General features: G+C 42.7%; 1 protein-coding gene across 1 annotated transcript in view; it reads left to right on the top strand.

Moving 5' to 3' along the window:
* Nucleotides 1–4,364, top strand: part of ITGB8 (integrin subunit beta 8) — a 63,773-nt gene extending 59,409 nt beyond the window's left edge. Inside the window, exon 14 of the mRNA XM_054991970.1 lies at nucleotides 98–4,364. Coding sequence (XP_054847945.1) covers nucleotides 98–223 — 126 coding nt within the window. The 3' untranslated portion in view covers nucleotides 224–4,364. The remainder of the gene's footprint in view (nucleotides 1–97) is intronic.
* The last annotated feature ends 15,328 nt before the right edge of the window (nucleotides 4,365–19,692 follow it).

The raw sequence follows: 19,692 nt of genomic DNA, 5'->3' as shown, positions 1-19,692 counted from the left end.
GTCAGAGAATCACGATTCATGTCTTTTTTTCCCTTGAACATTGAAGGTAATGTTCATTGTGTGGGGGTTTCTCACCACTTATATCTTGTCTTTCAAGGATAAAATGTTCTTGCCTACTGTTTGTACAAAAACCGTAACCTACAGACGTGATAAGCCTGAAGAAATAAACATCAGCAGCACTACGAAGTTACAAGTAAATGAAACTTTCAAATGCAGCTCCTGAAGACAAACCACTTCCTTCAAAGCCTTGTTTTTGCAGGCCAGGAGATTATTCGAAAGGCCCTTGTCTGACACTTTGGACTTTATGGTATGAATACTGTAATGGGGGAAAAAACCTGATCTAAAAGCCTTAGTTGCACATCATGGCTAGGCTTGAACAAAGCTGCTCAATTTTGAAAGACACATGAGTGTTAACTACTGATTAACCAGTTAGTCTAGTTAAGCTGAGATGTTTAGACTGGAGGCAGTTCAGCCCCGTTTGAGACCCAAGAGGACCAAACTAGTCTCATTTGGAATATTCCGGTCTAAGTGGGCTTGATATCTGCTCACAGCACCACTCAGCATTGTAGCACTTTAACATAATGTAACTTACAAGATTTTGGCATAAAATGTTGAACTATACTGGTGTGACAAAAGCACTGATTTCACTTTAAAGGTAGCTAACACAGGCTTGATCTATGGCAGGGGTTCGCACACAGTGTCAAGAAAAATATGACTGACACAAACAGTGACATTTTGCCTGTCAGTACTAACTGTTCAAAGGACAAGAGAGTAGGTCTAGATGAACCCCCAGGTTACTCTAAAAAGTCAACCAAAAAAAGGTTGTTCTACTGATTCCTATCCCTTCTCCAGCACTGATGAATTTCTATGTTCTGTATTGCACTAATAAAGAGGTGGGTTTACATTCAGCCTAACTAAGACACTAACAGTGCAATCCTAAGAAGAGTTATACCCTTCTAAGTACATCAACTTCAATGGATTTAGAAAGGTGTAACTTCTTAAGATGGCACTGTAAGGCTATTGTCCTAAACGTACTATTACAGAAGCAAGTCCCATTAAAATCTGTGGCTACTTACAAATAAGCGTAGTTGGGATTGGGTTGTAGATTCTCAAAGGCCAGCCATGGGATTTGGTTCTTCCCAGCTGCTATGCAGCCATCAGTAGGGAGAGACCCACTTTGTTTTCAAAGACCACTATATGTGAATGAGCATATCATGTGATAAAACTGAACCAAGCTGTATTTCAGAGAGTGCTAGAAGCTACAAGAATATTTGTACACGTGTACACATTTTGTAGATTTCTTCTGTAGTTACTACTAATTGGGCTGACCTTGTTTGTTTTGAAGTATTTCTGAAATTTACTAGAACATTTTCTTACAAGAGACTGGAATAAACAAATGTGATTACTACTGGATTTTTAAAGCCAAAATTTTGTAATGGTTAGAATTTATTTGTACAGGATTTAAAACTGTGTATGTAAACATTCCATGACATTTGACTAGCAGATTTTTATCTGTTTCAAAATACTGTGTTAGTACAGAAAAGTTAGGTGGCAATCATGTAGTTGATATAAATGGAGTACCACTCAGGGTCTAACCATGATACACTGGGAGTTCTGTGAATCAGACAGCTTCATAGGGCATAGGTCCATCAATGCCTGCTAGCCGTGATGACTGAAAGGAACCTCCCATCTAGAAGCAGAAAACCTTTTAATACACCTGCTAAGAGGAAGCATCAGGGGAAGACCTCATCCTCTCTGCCTTGTTGGTTGACCAGTGTGTGAAGCAAGATACTGGGCTAGATGGGCCCCTGCTCTGTTTTGGCAGGGCACTTCTTATGTGATGTGTCATGAGTCCCAGTGCTTCTTAAAGTCAGTTTCCAGATGTGCAGTGGCCTGATTCAGATCAGGAAGGGATCACAAGAGGAGGCAGGTTAATTCTTCGCCTCCATACCTTTCCCTTAATTGAAAATGGCTGAAGGGTGCCCTTATTTGCCCTGCTGGGGAAAACTACATATACTGATGTTAATAAACAAGTTTTCCCAATAGGGAAAGCAGTGGCACAGGGGAAGACTTAACACCTCCTGTTCTTACACTATGGTCCTGAACCAAATTAGGCCTCCACATCCATGATGACTTTTCAAAGGACTGGGAGTTCCCGACTAGAGATGGGCACGATCTGGATTACGATAAAAAAAAAACCACGATAATAGCAAGCAATCTCTCAATCGTGACCTGGTGGATCGTTGTCTTCCACGGCAAACGATCCAGCAGTCGGGACTCCGGGGCGATCGTGATAGGACTGGGAAGTTAGACATTCAGGTGCCAACAATCTGTTCCACTGGCAACGGAGGCAGGGGAATGCCTGAGCTCTGTTTGAAACTTGATAATATTTCCCCTAGCGAGGAAAAGCACTTCTCAGTGTTAACTCTTTCAAAAAACCCTTGCTTTGAGAGCAGCTATCAAACTTTTTTGCACTCCTCTCCTGAGTTCATTTAGTGCTGAAAGAGTTAACTGAAAAGAGATATCTCTCTCCTCCTGGCTTCTCAGCCCAGTGCCTGCTTTTTGCAAGAAGTTGGTATGTGATTTGATGTTTCATTTGTGTTTTTCCTATTTAAAAAACCATAGGATCCATGAGGATCCGTGTGGATCCTGGTTTTACTTTCTTCCTGTTTAAAATATGCTTTTGGAAGACTGGCTGCTTGCTTTTAAAATCTGGTGGGATGGAGGATTCTATCCCTGCTTTTTTTTAAAAGCTGGCTAAAACTTGTTGACGGGGTGTCTCTCTCTATTTGGAGAGGCAGGGACGTGTTAAAAACTTTTTTCCCCTCTGCTCTAAGTGCGTGTGTGTGTGTGAGAGAGAGAGAAAACGACGGGTTAAAAACTTCCCCCCCTCTGCTCTAAGTGCGTGTGTGTGTGAGAGAGAGAAAAGTCCCCTCCCTGAGGGGTTAAAAACTTTTTTCCCCATCTGCTCTAAGTGTGGGGGGGGGCACCCCTCCGATCCCAGATTCCAGATCGGAAATGGGACTTGATCGGAGTGAATCGGTGATCTGGACTCGCCATCAGCGTGGATCCACAAACAGCTTGATCGGTATTTTTTTTTGGATCGTGTCCATGTCTATTCCCGACACAGAACTCCCAGTATATCATCTGGTTAGGCACTGAAACTGTACACTTTTCAGATTAAAAGACTTTACTTAAAGTCTCCGCCAACTCACACATTCAGGCTAGTATCTCTTTAAAAATTTAAGACCCTGGCCCAGGAGGTGCAGATGTGCATGGAGCACTTACTTCAACAATGGAGTGGTATTATAAGTCCCATGCTCATATCGACTGCACAGAAGGAACTCTCTGTAGCTGTGATTTGATTTGGAAGAACTTCCATATGTGGAAACTCTGCCTGTTGTAATTTGTGGATTTTTTGATCAAACCAAATTATTTCTTTGCGGAGATACCAGCTTCTAGGGGGCTTGGAGTTTTCCTAGAATGACAACTGATAGGCAGACTACAAAGATCGATTCTCCTGGAGGAAATGGCAGCTTTAGAGGTTGGATTCGATGGTACTGCAACTCCACTGAGCTCCCTCCCCAGGAACTACTCCCCAAATTTCTAGGAATGGGAGATGGCAACCCTAGGAGATAATGGAAATGTGTCCCTGTGGCTAAAATGCTCAAACTACACAATCATAGCACTTTGAAGATTAGAATGTATATTGTTCTCTGGAAACCTCTCTTCCTGAAATAATTCCTTTCTTTTCTGCTTTGCACACTTCTGGAAAAGGTACATAATAGTCACAAAGTACTTAAAGGTTACTATGAACGTCGTACAGCCTATTATTTCTGCTTACAAATAATTGGGTTTTCCTTCTGTTTACCATGTTATAATCAGTTTCATTCTTGCATATAACTACATAACTTAAAACAGAAAAAAAATAGATCCAATTTGAAATGTATATTTTGCAGTGGTTTCTGATGTTTTTGCCTTTATCATATTTAATGTTTACTGTCCTTTTTGTAAAAATTTGTGCGGATGAGTCATTTGTTTTCGGATTTATTTAATATGTAGAATCTTTCTAGGAAAGAAAGAGCAGTTGAGAATATAAATACTCATTGTTAATTATAATCTTTTAAACCATTTGAAAAAGTCACTGCCAATTTCCCTAGAAGCTTACTACATGTTTTATTTAAAGTATATTTTTGTAGTGTATATGACTAACTTTAATTTCAATTTATTTATTAATTTGTCACTTTAGTATATCAGGAAATAGTTTATTTTTCTATGAGAGCTGCAATAACTATGACTTAGCATTAAGTTAATGCAAAAGTATTATACTTTGGCTAAAAAAATAAAATACTTTCTGCCTTTGATCCATTTTGTTAAATTGTGATTATTTTTGTCTTCCATCTTAATTCATGTGATTGTGCAAATTCTGTTGAAGTAATTATTTGTTTTGTTTAATAATGGGATCTTTTAAATGTCTTAAGTTAGATCCAAAGGTTGTGTTCTACTAATGGTGAAACCTTTCTCCAGTAAAAAATAATGCAGAAAGAAACTATCATTAGTAGGCCAGAACCTTTGGATGAGGCATATGAAATTTATCTTTATGAAATTTTAATATTTGGAAGTTGAGAAATACGTGTATTGAAACATTATTACTTTTTTGTGATGTCTGAATATAAGAAACAGATACACAAATCCATTTGAGGGAAGAAGTATAAATGCAGCCCTAAACCAATAGTCCTGACGTAATTAACAGGAGAGTCACATCTACCAATTTAAAAAGTTTCACTATCACACAAAGCCTTCTGCATGAAAGAATATTACTGTAAATAATATCTTTGTATGCCATGGGTTATCTTATTTGGTTCAGTCATATCAGTGCAGTTCTAAGGGCACTTTCCTGGGAATAAGCCCCATTGAATAGTGTGCGACTTAGACCTGCTTGGGATTGCTTGCGTAGTCTTGTACTGATCTGTCAGTACTTATGTAGCATTTTGACAAGTATTTGCCAACAAGTTTGTCCTTCTGTAGTTGTCCAACTCAGTCACATTATATAGAGGCTATGAAAGAGAACCAACATTAAGTCTTGATAGAGAACTTTATTTATGCAGCCCTTCCCACTTAAATGCCAGTGCACAAAAACTCCTCAAGAATGAAAAAAAAAATCCATGGTACTTCGCTCTGCTATTTTTTGATCTTACTGCAAATGAACAGTGGGATTACAGTGGGAACAGCTAAATCTCAGTAAAGCTTACCATTTTCCTTTTACTTTTATTATTCTTTTTCTTTTAGCAGTATCCATTATTTGTTCAGCTTAATCTTTGCATGCTCCCAAGAATTTAAGTTATGTTGGATTTACTTGAATTGCAAAAAAAAAAAAAATCTAGGAGAGTGGGCAGCCTAAACAAAATTCAGTTGCTTTCTGGAAAGGGTATGTGTGTGTGTATGTGTGTGTGTGAGAGAGAGAGAGAGTATTCTACATGTCATATAGAGATCCAGATTTCAGATATGCCTTGTGCAGTTCATAAATTATAGACACTGAGTTCTGGAATACTGCAAACAATGAAAATGAGGTGCATGATGAAACCAAATAACATGCATTTTCTACCACCGATACAAAGATTAAGTGGTACACAGCCTGTGACAGGTGGAAAAATAGAATTGCATATTTATAGCACAATGACATTGAAGTTGAAAAGGGCCATGGCAAACATGCAATGCCTTGGAGAGATTGCCAACTGCAACACTACTCCCTATGGAGATCTTGTTTTCTTTAAGTGTTTCTCACTGAGGCACTTAAGTGGGGTGGTCTGGCTTAATTTAAGTCTGGAAAGATTTTAAGCCAAATTGTTTAAGGACATAAACTATGACTAATATGCATCGAGGGAACCACAAAAAAATAAATAAAAGCTATTTTTCCTTTTTATCATGTAATCATCATGGATTGTATATAACAGAAACGGTAACTGGCCACATGTTCTGTACAAGGTCATGGAAAAATGATCTTCCTAGCCTTCCTGAACATTGCATTTGCTGTTGTGGTATAGTTTTTTTTTAATTCTTGTTGAATTATACTTAGACTCTTGGCTTCATTTTGCTTTTTAGTGTGCCCCTCAGTTGCAAACACACAAGTTCTTTCAAAGTTGACTCCTTTTTTCTGACTAGTTAAGAGAAAACCACAGACAAGACAAGAAGCCATGCATGTTGCCTTGAACTGCTGGAAAAGATAGGACACACATGTATTTGTTTATTTAAAATATTTCTTCGCTGCTTTTACTTCCAAATAGGTGGCAAACATTAAAACACTTCAACATGAAAACAGCATTTAACATATACTATATATCGAATAATTCAATAAAATATATAAATATTTGCATGCATAACACAACCAGGAAGAAGGGACACTAATAGTATGGGGATGTCAAACAGAAGACAATGATAGAGTGAGTCAGTTGAATCTCCATGAGGAGGAAGTTCCAAAGTTTTGGTGCCATGACCAAGAGGGCCCTTTCTAGGGTTTCCGCCTGTCTAGCCTGAGTGGCTAGGCCTCCAAAGAGGACCAGACTGGACGGGTAGGTTCCTATGGAAGTAGGCAGTCCTTAAGTTATCCTGGCCCCAAGTCAATACTAGCATCTTGAACCAACCCGGTTCAACGTTCACAAACCGGAGGGACGTGGGATGCATGTTTTCCACAGACTCAATGACTTTTGGGCCAGTCTGTCGGTCCGTTGGTCTGTGCCTTTAAAGTGCCTGTTTCCATGTCCCTCACAGGCAGCATGGAATTGGGCACTCCCTGCAGAGCTGGCTTCAGCTGATGGGCAGGGGAGCTTCCTCCCCAACTGGCCAGCTGAAGCAAGTTGCACCAGGTTGCAAAGTGCCCCATTCTGCATGGTTTGCAAGCCATGTGGAAAGGGGTGCTTTAACATTTAAACCCCCTTGGCTTGCTCCAGCTGACTAAGGGAGGGTGCAAAGTGCCCCTTTCTGGAAGCTTGCGAGCCACAGGGAAAGGAGCACTTTAATATTTAAACCCTCTTGCCTGAGGGAGGTTGCAAAGCTCCCTTTCCCCATGGCAAAGGTGTGCTTTAACTTTTAATCCATGCCTGCCAGCTGAAGCAAGGACTTACCCGCCTGCAAGCTGAAGCAAGGTGCGGGGTTTAAAGTGCCCATTTCCATGCCCCTCACTTGCAATAGGCATGGAAACGTGAGGCTGGCTTCAGCTGACAGGCCTCCAAAAGTGATGGATCACAGACCGACGAACTGGTCCATGAACCAGGGCAGGTCTGTGAAAAGTTTGTGGTCCGTGGTCTGTGAAACACAATGGATCATGGCCCGATGGCCCGTGGTTTTTTCCAGGTCCGTGCTCACCTCTACAGGAGCGATATGGTCAATACAACCCACTCCAGTCAGCATTTTGGTCACACCATTCTGTGCCAACTAGATTCCTGACAGTCTTGAAGGGCAGTCCCATATAGAGCGCATTACAGTAATCTAATCAAGATGGTACCAGGGCATGTGCCATAGTGCCAAGATCCTTTCTGCCTAGGAAAGGCTGCAGCTGGCTCACAAGCCAAAGCTGGCAAAAGGGACCTACCTCATCCACTGCTACCACCTGTTTGTCCAACAGGAGGCCTGGGCCAGCAGCACCTCCAAGCAACAAACTTCCTCCTTTATGGGAATACAACCCCATCCAGAACAGAAGACATCCCAATTCCTGGGTGAAACCTTTGCCCCCACCAGTAGCACTTCCATTTGGTTGCAATTAAGTTTTAGTTGCTTCACTGCCGCCAGGTACCTGCTCATAGTTTCCACAGCCTCTTTGGGATCTCCTGTCCTCATGAGACACCTGTCCTCTGTATATTGGTGGCAACTTAGTTCAGAACTCCAGGTGACCTCACCCAATGGCTTTACATAGATATTGAAAAGCACATGGGCAAGGTGGAACCTTGTGGGATCCTGTAGGCCAGAAGCAAATGGGTGGAGCAGCCATCACCCAGTACCACACTCTGAAACCACTGCAGAACAGTGCTTCCCAGCGTCAACCTCAAACGGCAGTTCAGAAAGATAACATGATCAGTTTAATTAATAATCTAATTGACAATGTGCAACAAGCAGTGGTAATAAGGACATTCCATCCATTGCATGACTGCCCCTGCCAGCTGTCTCAAAAAACAAATTGTACTTGCCAGAGTCTTCCGGTGTGGAACACACCCTGTACCTAACAAGAGGACCATTTTAATAATGTGCAGGTCAACAAGGAGAGATCAGGAATTATGTGATTATGCACATTTGCCCAAGCTGTAGCCTTCATGTATTGTTCATCAAGCACCATGCAATGTATAAAAGTCACTTTACATGTTCATCTCATATCAGTTTTACTAGCATCCCACATGAACTGGTTCTCTGTCAATCTCTCTGATGTGGTTGTTTTATACATTTTTACTCTGTATTCTTTTACTGGAGGTTGAATTGCTCCGTTCTCTCCTGTCAACCATGCTCTGTTTCCACTTCCTCTCTCTTGGTTATTCTCATTAAATTTAACTCTCCATGATTCACATGCTCTTCTTTCTTTCCCTATCTGATTTAAATCTGAGCCACTTTAGAGTACAGAGGGAGGCAGTCTGTCTTTTAGAACTCCTTTCCCCTCAGGGGACCAATTTACCACCCTTCAACAAAACCGCAAATTTACCATGCTTCAACAAAAATCCTGGTATGCAGAGAATACATGTAGGTCCAATCCCTCCCACATTCATCCCAGAGAGGATAACTTGAGGGAGAAGCAGAGATACATGGCTAATTCAATCATCATTCTCTTTTAAAAAAAATACACATAGAAAAGTACTTAAACAAACATTCTTACCATGAAAAAATGAGCCAATGACATTGAATGTAAACATGTCTCTTAGACCTGGCTTCTGAAGGTCAAGACAAGTTTAGGACTGGACATAGTGTACTGAAAACCCTTTGGAAGCCCTCCTGTCTATGCAGTCATACACTCTCCTAGACTAACATTCTTTTTTACTACACAACTCCTTGGACTAGGGTGGATATAACTTTATTCTCTAATGGATTAACAGTTCTGTTCAATCACGTCTTGCAGATAGATGCAGTACTTGGAATTAAGGGATCCCCCCCTTTTTCTTATGGGTGGCTGGTTTTATTCCGCACTTGAAACCCTGTTAGCAGAGAAGCTTTCAGAAGTGCTGTACTGGCAATAGACTCATGAGGGCTCAGTGTCCACAAAACTGAATGTTTGCCTCATCCAGGGCTTTTTTTCAGGGGGAACGTGGGGGAACGGAGTTCCGGAACCTCTTGAAAATGGTCACATGGCTGGTGGCCCCGCCCCCTGATCTCCAGACAGAGGGGAGTTTAGATTGACCTCCGCACCGTGGAGGGCAATCGAAACTCCCCTCTGTCTGGAGATCGGGGCGGGTCCACCAGCCATGTGACCATTTTCTCCGAGGGCAACCTACTGAGTTCCACCACCTCTTTTCTGAGAAAAAAAGCCCTGGCCTCATCTATTGTCTGGCTGTGACTCAACATTTGATCATGACCAGCTCTTTGAAATCCAGCTTAGATAAAGCAACGATTATACTAGGGTACTGAGGAACTAATAGATAGATGAGCAGAATGGAATAAACACAAAAGCAGATCTAATTGGAAGAAGGTGCAGTGTGTTACATGGTAAACAGAATTAATTAACTCCCATAAACAGTGTTTTTTCAGAGAAAACCCATCTCACCAACCGTTCTTCTGCAACTACTATTGTGGAACTTAACAGTGTAACCTGCAACTATTTTATTAAAAGCTGTTCTTCATGAGTATATAAGCTGTATATAAACAGAGCATATAAGCTTCATGAGTATACTTCATGAATATATAAGCTGTATATAAGCAGAATTAATTAATACCCATAAATGGTGGGTCATGATCATCTGTTAGCCTCTTTAATGAATGAGGAAACTCAAATCTGTTATTCTGTCATGTGTTTTATGCAACATTTTAATTCAAGTTGATTCTAAACCCTGGTTTTTCAGGGAAAACCCATCTCACCAACCTTTCTTCTGCAGCTACTGTTGTGGAAACTATCAGTGTGACCTGCTACTATTTTTTATTAAAAGCTGTTCTTCATGAGTATATAAGCTGTTAAACTATCTGATTTTACTGTAGGTCTGTGTGGGAGTATTGAATTCTGCTTGACACAGTTCTTTTTACTGCAAACTCTCTGAGGAATTTCATCTTGGAATCTCTCCTCCTCCACTCTTGAACTACTCAGTTTTTCATTCAAGTGCTGTTTATTCATCTGTAGCTGAGTTATGTCTGTTAAAATCTGCTTTATTACTGCAGACTCTGGGATTCTGATCTTGGATGTCTGCCTTTGTTTCCACTTAGAACCTCTATCAGTGATTCTCTAGCGTTCCATAGCTGCTTTGTTCTCTTCATAGTTCCCTGGAAATATTTATTTCTTCCTCTAAGATCAACTAAGCAGTTGAGCAACAGGATTGCAACTCATTATATATGTGCTAAACATGGGATAGCAACACACACCTGGTTTCATCATGCATCTGACGAAGAGAACTGTGATTCTCAAAAGCTTATGCTACAGTAAAGTTGGTTAGTCTTAAAGGTGCTACTGGACTCTTCTATTTTGCTACTACAGACTAACACAGCTAACTCCTCTGGATCATCTGACACCTGATTTGACAGATAGCCTTAGATTAGCTTGGAGGCTACAGAAATAGTTTGGGCTAACATCCAAGTCAACGTCATCACCCAGGGAACACCAAGAAATATAATTATTGACAATGGTGTGGTTCATGAATTCTTAATCCTGAGCCTTACATCTCTCCCCCTTGTTTCAGCAAAGTTATTGGATCATAGGCAATTTCTTCCACTCTGTTTTTTCATGCTGTGTCAGGTGGTCTTCAGCTTGGATATAGAAAGGTGATGTATGAGTTAGTACTGATAGGAAAAGTAGATGTAGTTTTCCATACTTTCATATACTGCAACTCAAACTTAGTCCTTTTCCTGGATATCCAGAATATTCAGGAACATTTGTTTCTTAATGGATTATTGTGTATTAGAACTGGTCTTTGGAGACACTGCCAATCTCAACTCACTTGAACTCTCCAAAAGTTAATTCTGCCTAAAGGGGTACGGCACTTCTTGGTGGTAATCCATAGGCACACACTTAAGAGGAAGCTCCTCTTGAGCTCAGTGGGACTTCTGAGAAAATGTGCTTATTAGGGTTGCCAGGTCTCCTTCCCGGTGAGAGGGTGGGACCCAGCACTCACCTTTTCATCGCTCTTTCATTGCTCCTCATGTGCACGTGCTCTCAGGGCAGTGCAATGACATTTGGGGCCCAAATCAGCCCACTGCAAAGGTGGTACAATGATGTCACTCCTGGGAGTGGCGTTGTTGCACCATCCCAGGAGCATGCCCAGGAAATCTGTTTTCCCGCCTTTCCCGCCCTCTGGCCAGGTGAGTGGTGGCAGGGGGGAGGGGGGATCCTCCGCCCTCACCGGGAAACCTAGTACTTATGATTGTGCTACTGGTGTATGTTCTCAGTAAAAAGTCCTTTCAAAGCTGTACACAATAAGATCAAATCATTGTTTAAATGGTTCAGATACCAAAGCTTCCCCCAGTGAAGAGACAGTTTTGTCAAAAGTGGAATTTTATACAAGCCACATATTGTTTGGGAAGTACAACTTAAATTTTTGGTATAGATATGACCCTGGTTTCAGAATGAGTCTTGATGTTCTCAAGTAAAGCCAATAACCATAAACTGAAGAAGCCTATCAATGATAACAATAAGCACAACTTGGGCCATTTTTACACAGCCTTTATAAACCATTTTGGCTGCTGATTGCTGATTTTTTTTGTGTGCCATTTCAGATGCAACCGGTTTGGCTGCCAATTGCGAATGGATTTTTTTTCACCTTTTCAGACAAAACCAATTGTATCCCATTTGCACTGCAGGGTTCACCCATTTTTTTTTTAAAAAAAACTGTTTTCCCATTCTCAAGTTCTCAATGACCATCCCATTCACTGCACGTAACAGTTCTGACAGTTCTGACATTTTTATTTTATTTATTTATTTAATTAATTTTTATCTATTTATTTAGATCATATTTGTATTCCGCCCTCCCCGCGAACAGGCTCAGGGCAGATAACAACATTAAATCAATTAAAACATTCCATATTAAACATTAAAAACATCATACAAAAATATCATACAAAATAGCAGCATTGATTGATTGATTGATTGATTGATTGATTGATTGATTGATTGATTGATTGATTGATTGATTGATTGATTGATTGATTGATTGATTGATTGATTGATTGATTGATTGATTGATACCCTGCCCTCCCCACAGATGGGCTCAGGGCAGCTAACAACATTCAAAAAATACATTAAAAGTAAAAAAACCATAAAATCAATAATAATTTTTAAAAGGTCATTAAAATAGTCCAGGAGCAGGCTATTTAAACAAATATTGGGAGTCTGTATATGGACATAGCAGATGGCCGAGGGCAGCCTCAGAAAAAGTGATCGTCTTAGATGGAAGAAGGAGGACACCTGCTGCCACTCAGCCAAAGGCCTGGCAGAACATCTCTGTTTTACAGGTCCTGCGGAACTGTAACAGGTCTCGCAAGGCCCGGATCTCCAGTGGGAGAGCATTCCACTAGGCTGGGGCCAGGGCAGAAAAAGCCCTGGCCCTGGTTGAGGTCAGACAGATGTCATTCAGGCTGGGGACCACCAGGAGTTGCTTGTCTGCAGAATGCAACACCCTGCAGGGGACGTAATGGAAGAGGCGGTCCCACAGGTATGCAGGTCCCAGTCCATGAAGGGCTTTAAACACCAAGGTTAACACCTTGAACCAGATCCGGACTACTGCAACTCACTCTACGCTGGGCTGCCCTTGGGCCTGACCCAGAAGTTACAGCTGGTCCAGAATGCAGCGGCACGCATCCTTAACGGAACGCCAATCCAAGCGCACATTCATCCTGTGCTGTGCCAGCTGCACTGGCTCCCAGTGGAGTTCCGGATCACCGGTCCCACCCCGGTCCAAGTGTCACTGCAGATCATCTGTGAGGGTGACCAGAGCCATCTTTGTACCATGGCCAGTCCTGAAGCTGGACTGGAATGGATCCAGGATAGAGGCATCATCCAGGTATACCTGCAGCTGTTCCACTACTGCCTTCTCAACTACCTTACCCAGGAACGGAAGATTCGAAACTGGGAGGTAATTGGCTGGATCAACAGGATCCAGTGATGGTTTCTTTAATAAGGGCTGCACCACTGCCTCCTTCAGTGAGTCTGGAAAAAACCCAGAAATCAGAGAAAGATTAATGATGTCAGCTAATGGTGCCCGAATCCCATCACCACCAGTTTTCACCAGCCATGATGGGCACAGGTCCAGTGGGCATGTGGTAAGTTTCACAGCATGCAGGACCCTGCCTACCTCCTCCTGGGAGAGTGTCCTGAATTGATCTAATATCAACCCTGAGGATGACCAAGGGGCCTCCAGTACACATACTGCATCAACCGTGGTCGACAGATCCCGACAGAGTGACAAGATCTTATCCGCAAAATAGTCTCCAAAAGCCTCACAGCTTATTACCGAATTTATATTTTTATTTGTCCCATGTGTGAGGGACGTTAAAGACCGAATCACTCTGGAAAGTTGTGCTGGGCGAGAACTAGCGGACGCAGTGGAAGCTGCATATTTTCCCAAACAATTTCCATGCTTTATTTTTTTGAACATACACAAATTAGTGTTATAGCGCTATAGCATTGTAACAATAGGTGTAGCAAGTTCTCTGAATTCCCAGTTTCTCTAGCCCCTTCTGTTGTAGAGATATGCCTTTTCCCCAGAAGGGGCTAGAGACTTACTTTTTTAAAAAGTGACAGCTGGGAATTCAGAGAATGTGCTACCTATCATTACAAAGCTACAGTCAGTTTGGTGTAATGGTTGAGGGCAGCAAGACTCTAATCTGGAGAACTGGGTCTCATTCCCTACTCCTCTACCTGAAGCCAGCTGGGTAACCTTGGGTCAGTCACAGCTCTTCCAGAGCTCTCTCAGCCCCACCCACCTCACAGGGTGATTGTTGTGGTGATAATAACAACGTACTTTGTAAACCACTCTGAGAGGGCATTAAGTTGTCCTGAAGTGCAGTATATAAATCAAATATTAATATTATTTTGTTACTTTACAAAAGCCCTGGTGGCCTGGAGAGGAGGTTAGCCACTTCTGGCACCAGAAATAGCAGCACTTTTTGAAATGGCCATAGACATTTTCATACAGTTCATGAATGGATATAAATGTTGTTTGAAACCACCACCCACACATCACTTTACATGCAGCTAGGACAGCAGTGGATTAAAACAGAAATGTGAAAGTGCCCATAGAAAGTGCATACTTTCTTAGATTCTCTCAACAGCAAACTGATTCTTTTTAAGAACACAATTTTATAATATTCTGAGGACCCTTGGAATTCAAGCTTCTCTAAAAGATAGTATGTGTGCCATCACCAATTGTCTCCTAAAATACAATAGCACATGAATGTTGTATGTGTTGTAGGCTATGCCTTTCATTCCAATTGGTCAATGGTGAGTCACACCAGAGTATCACCAGGCCTATGCAACATCCAAGACAAATATGACATATGATTTTAACACATGGAATTCAGGAGAAAAAATATGTTTTTAAAACACTTCCACTCACATTTTAAAATGTTACTCATATACATGGACAAATATCCTCACTAAAACAGGATACAGGCTTGTCAGACAAATTAACATAGGATATTTTGCCTGAAACCAGAAAGATAGAAAAATGTTGTTATGGTCTGAAAAGATGGTGACAAGCCAGAGTTCTGTGGCAATGAGGTAAATTGCTGCGGCTTTGTGGCAATCTAGTGGCATAGTAGCAATGAGCTAAATTTTCTCTTTCCTCCTGCTAAAGAGATATAACATGGGACTTTTTTAAAAAAAGGTATCATGCAAATCGAGCTAGTGTTACTTGAGCAGAGCAACTGTGCCATCCAGTGGTTGTACAGGTTAACTCATACGAACTGCTTGAGCCGTGGTGTATGTTCTCTCAAGGGTGTGTTTCTTAATACAAATCCTTCCTAGAATGCTTTCTCATCAAGAGTCATCTTAGCAATGAAGGAGACTTGACCATCTAGCTGTAAGCCAGGATCCAACAGCACCAACAAGTTACAAACCTCCTCCTTCAGCGGGGAGTGTAACCTCCTTCAAGACAGGCTAACACCTTGACCTTTGAGCAGCATAACATCTTCGGTTTTTTGACCCAGACTGATTTTTCATGTTGAATGTCAAAAAGCTATGGACTATGTGGGCCAGGGGAGACACGCCGTTGTTGCTGTTTGCCTCTACTGCAAATCCTTTACCCAAGTCGCACCTGGGAAATGATCTTGGCTATGTTTAAAAACAGAGATAGGCCTGCACTCCCTTCCAGCACAGCCATTCCCTCAGTCTCATGGCCTATGGCTACTGCATAATTTAATCTCCATATTGATGTGCAGTAGACATTAGTTACTGAGCATGTAATCTTGATAGCAGCCTCAGAGACCCAAGAATTATGAGGGATCTTTTCAAAGCTCTTAGTGCTTCTTGGTGGAGTGAATATCTAATTACCAAACAGATTGCGGCCATTGACAGGCCATTAGTGTTTTAATAACACAAGGGCACTATTACTATTGTACCATAATACAGTCTAATATAGAGCGGAACTACAAGTGACAAAAGGCACAGATTAGACACTTGTCAGCTTCCCTCAAGTTTTGATGGGAAATATAGGCATCCTGGTCTTGCAGCTTGACTCTCTGACTGCTGTCCAATCGACTTTTCAACTATCACTTGTCCAACATTCCACCAAGCTGCCTACATTTCCCATCAAAACTTGAGGGAAGCTGACAAGTCCAATCTGTGCCTTTTGTCACTCTTAGTTCCGCTCATAGTGTGCCACCCAACAAGAATCTATTGATTAAAATTTAAAAAACTGAAATTTAATTTTAAAAATATTTCTATCGTTTTCTCTTAATCAAACACAATGAGAAGCTTAAACACTGAGAACTTAATTAAGAGTGCTTTCCTGAGAGTAAGCCACATTGAATAGACCCACCCCAGTAGGATTCTGGATGACTCTCTAAACCTTTAAATTAGCTAAGTAGGTTGAGTCTGCCCTGAATTCCACCCTTGCCTGCATTATAAATGCAAGATTTCCAAACTACCTATATTTGCAAATCTTCACTGTTCAACAAATCTCCACTATAAACTGGGGAAAGTTTACTCCCTTATCATCACCAAACTGCTTCCATTGCACAAAGCAAGTTAGATTTTACCTATACCACGCCTATGTGAAAAACGTCTGTGTGGTACTGGAAAGCGTTTCATTTCCTTGCCAACTACACTTTCATTGCCTTTGCCAACTACATCTTAATTAAAACACCTCTGACGGGCCAATTGGTGTTGTCTGTTTGATCCTAATGATTTAGCTGTTCAATAAGAAGCACTAGGAACTCTCATTCAAGATTTCATCTCTAATAACTGACTTCTGTGTTGTGAAGGAAACTTTAAGCCATAAGACTGATGGAACAAAGGGCTGGCATAGCTCTATTTAGGATTGCCAACAGGCCCGGAGAAAAATGTCTTGTCCTTTTAATAGCAGTCCAATGGAATGTAATTTACCTTCATGCCATACTTTCAACTGCTCATTTCCCCACATTAAAAACATGTATCAATGGAATAGGAGCGTTTTCTCCAGGCCTGTTGGCAACCCTATTGCACACAAAACAAAAACCAAGTAGGACTTAGTCCAAGGAGACTCTAACAAATCACTATATAATTATCAAAATAAACTCTATTTGTACAGTGCAAATGAAAACAGTGAAAATTAATTAATATATCTGTACAATAAAGCCCTTTTAAATTATCCAGGGAGAACCCCTTATTTCGATTCTGTCATACAGTCTTTATGTTAATTACTCAATACAACCAATGCAGTCAATAAGTGTCCAAGGTCGGTATCATGTCCAAATATAATTCTATTAGGATAGTGCTTTATAGTCCTTATAACCATTGTATTTACTCAATCCTTTTCTTTTGCAGGCAAAGCACCGTCATCGAGAACCCAGTTTCATCCGACGGGAAGCCGAGATCTGGGAGAGTTGGCAACAGGTTTGCTAGCAACCAAAACATCCCGTTTCACAAAGCTTCTTCATCAGCCATGTACACATTGCCTGAGAGAAATAAAAAAATACTTACATGACTAAAATCAATAAATATCCAATAATAAATGTATGTGTTGTTACAATTAATCTATAATGCTTAGCCCCGCCTCCTGAGTGCTCCGGCCTCAAAGGAGCTGCTGCCGGGGACTGCTGCTGCTGAAGCTGCCTGTGCTCTGCTGACCAGAGAGGCCAGGGAGGGTGCGGGGCAACGATGTTGTGCTGCTATTGTTGTATGTTGAATTGTGAGGTGGGATTTGCGGAGGGTGGTGGATATGAGAGAGGAGACCGGAGTGGGACTGGGGATCCCAGCACTCTGGGGTTGAGGGAGGTATGGTGGTGGGACGCTGGGTTGGAAAGGAAGGTCACAGAGACATGTTAGGGCTTGCTGCCCTTCCAACTTGTGTCCCATCCTGAGGCATGCTGGTAGCGGGACTAGGAGGTGTAGCCTCCCTCTGGCACTGATGTTGTGCAATGCCAGGTCCATTAATAATAAGACCAAAACGTTGCAAGATTTCATTGCAGCAGAAGCAGTGGACCTGGTGTGCGTGTCTGAGACCTGGGTGAGGGATGGCGAGACGGTCACCTTGAAAGAGCTGGCTCCCCCAGGGTTCTCGGTCCTTTATCAGTCCCAGACGGATGGTCGGGGGGTGGGGTAGCAATACTTGTTTGAGAGTCTTTCTCCTTCAGGACTCTCCCTGCTCCAAAGATCTCCATTATTGATTGTGTTGGCCTGGCATGGGATGCTGAGGAGAGTTTGGCTATCTACTTGGTGTACCGACAGCCTAGTGCACCAGTAGCTACCCTGTCGAGCTTGTTAGAGGCGGTGTTGGGGTGGGCATTGGATCATCCTGAACTGTTGGTCCTGGGTGATTTCAACGTCCATATTGATGATGCCATCTCTCTTCAGGCTTTGGACCTGGTGTCTTTCATGGCAGCTCTGGGACTCTCCCAATTTGTTTCAGCTCCTACGCATCAAACGGGCCACACGCTGGATTTGATCTTTGGGGCAGGGATTCAGGTGGACCTGGACGCTATTAAAGCGGTGCCATAGTTGGACCACCATGTCCTGAGGGCTTGTCTGGGCGTGCCGGCCCGCTCCTGCATGGGCAGTGAGCAGATTTATGCTCGCCCGTGAAGACTTATGGATCCAATTGGCTTCCAGAATGCCCTGCAGGATCCAATGCCCCCTAGCGGTTCATCGGATGAGCTGTTGGGGGACTGGTATGACCATCTCTTGAAAGCCATCAACAAAATCGCTCCCCATCGCCCTCTCTGTCCCCACGTCAGACTGGCTCCCTGGTATACAGAAGAGCTACGTCTGATGAAGCAGGAACGGAGACAAGTAGAGCGAGTGTGGTGGCGGAATTGGGGTTAAGAGGCAAGAACATCTTATAGAGCATTTATGAAAGCCTATAAGGTGGAATACTTTGGCGCCTCCATAGTGTCTGCAAGCTCACATCCGGCAAAATTGTTCCAGGTAGTTCGGTCCTTGGTTTCTCTATCGCAGGGAGACCGTCAAATTGGAAATTCGGCTATTAGCTGTGAAGCTTTTGGGAGCTTTTTTGCAGATAAAGTCTCATCCCTCTGTTATGTTCTGCCAGCCACAATTGATACAGTAAGGGAACTGGACACCCTTTGGCCGTCTTCTGGCCCATTTTTGGATCACTTCAGCCTGGTCTCCCGGGAGGAGGTGGACAGGATCCTGCGGCTGGTGAGGCCCACTACGTGCTCCCTGGACCCCTGCCCGTCGTGGCTGGTGAAAGCCAGTGCCGATGGGTTGGGGGCCCAATTGGAGGTCATTATCAATACATCATTGAGCTCTGGGGGTTTTCCCGGGGTGCTAAAGGAAGCCGTTAGTGAGGCCTCTTTTGAAAAAACCATCTTTGGACCCCAGTGACCCGTCCAGTTACTGCCTGGTATTGAAACTCCCGTTCTTGGGAAAGATGATTGAGCGGGATCAGCTACAGGTGTCCTGGAAGAGACCTCTGTCCTGGACCCATACCAGTCCGGGTTCCGTATGGGTCATGGGGCGGAGACAGTGTTGGTTGCCCTCACGGACGATCTCCGTAGGCACCTGGATCGAGGTGGGGTGGCACTGCTTATCTTGTTAGACCTTTTAGCAGCATTCAACACGATCGACTATGAGTTGTTGGCCCACTGCCTCACCAATGTGGGGATTCGTGGGACGGCCTTGCAGTGGCTTGTCTCTTTTCTCCACAGTCAGGGACAGAGGGTGGCACTGGGGGAGAGACTGTCCGCACGCCAACCGTTGGAGTGCAGTGTCCCACAGAGGGTGATACTCTCTCCCGTGTTGTTTGATCTTTATATGCATCCCCTTGCCCAGTTGGTGTGGAGTGTTGGACTGGGTTGTCATCAATATGCAGATAACACCCAGTTGTATCTGTTGATGGGTGGCCAACCTGACTGTGCCCCTGA

This window comes from Eublepharis macularius, chromosome 11 (assembly GCF_028583425.1).
Source record: "Eublepharis macularius isolate TG4126 chromosome 11, MPM_Emac_v1.0, whole genome shotgun sequence".
NCBI lineage: Eukaryota > Metazoa > Chordata > Lepidosauria > Squamata > Eublepharidae > Eublepharis > Eublepharis macularius.
Note: the sequence above shows the minus strand (reverse complement) of the source record. Positions and strands in the feature narration are given on the sequence as shown.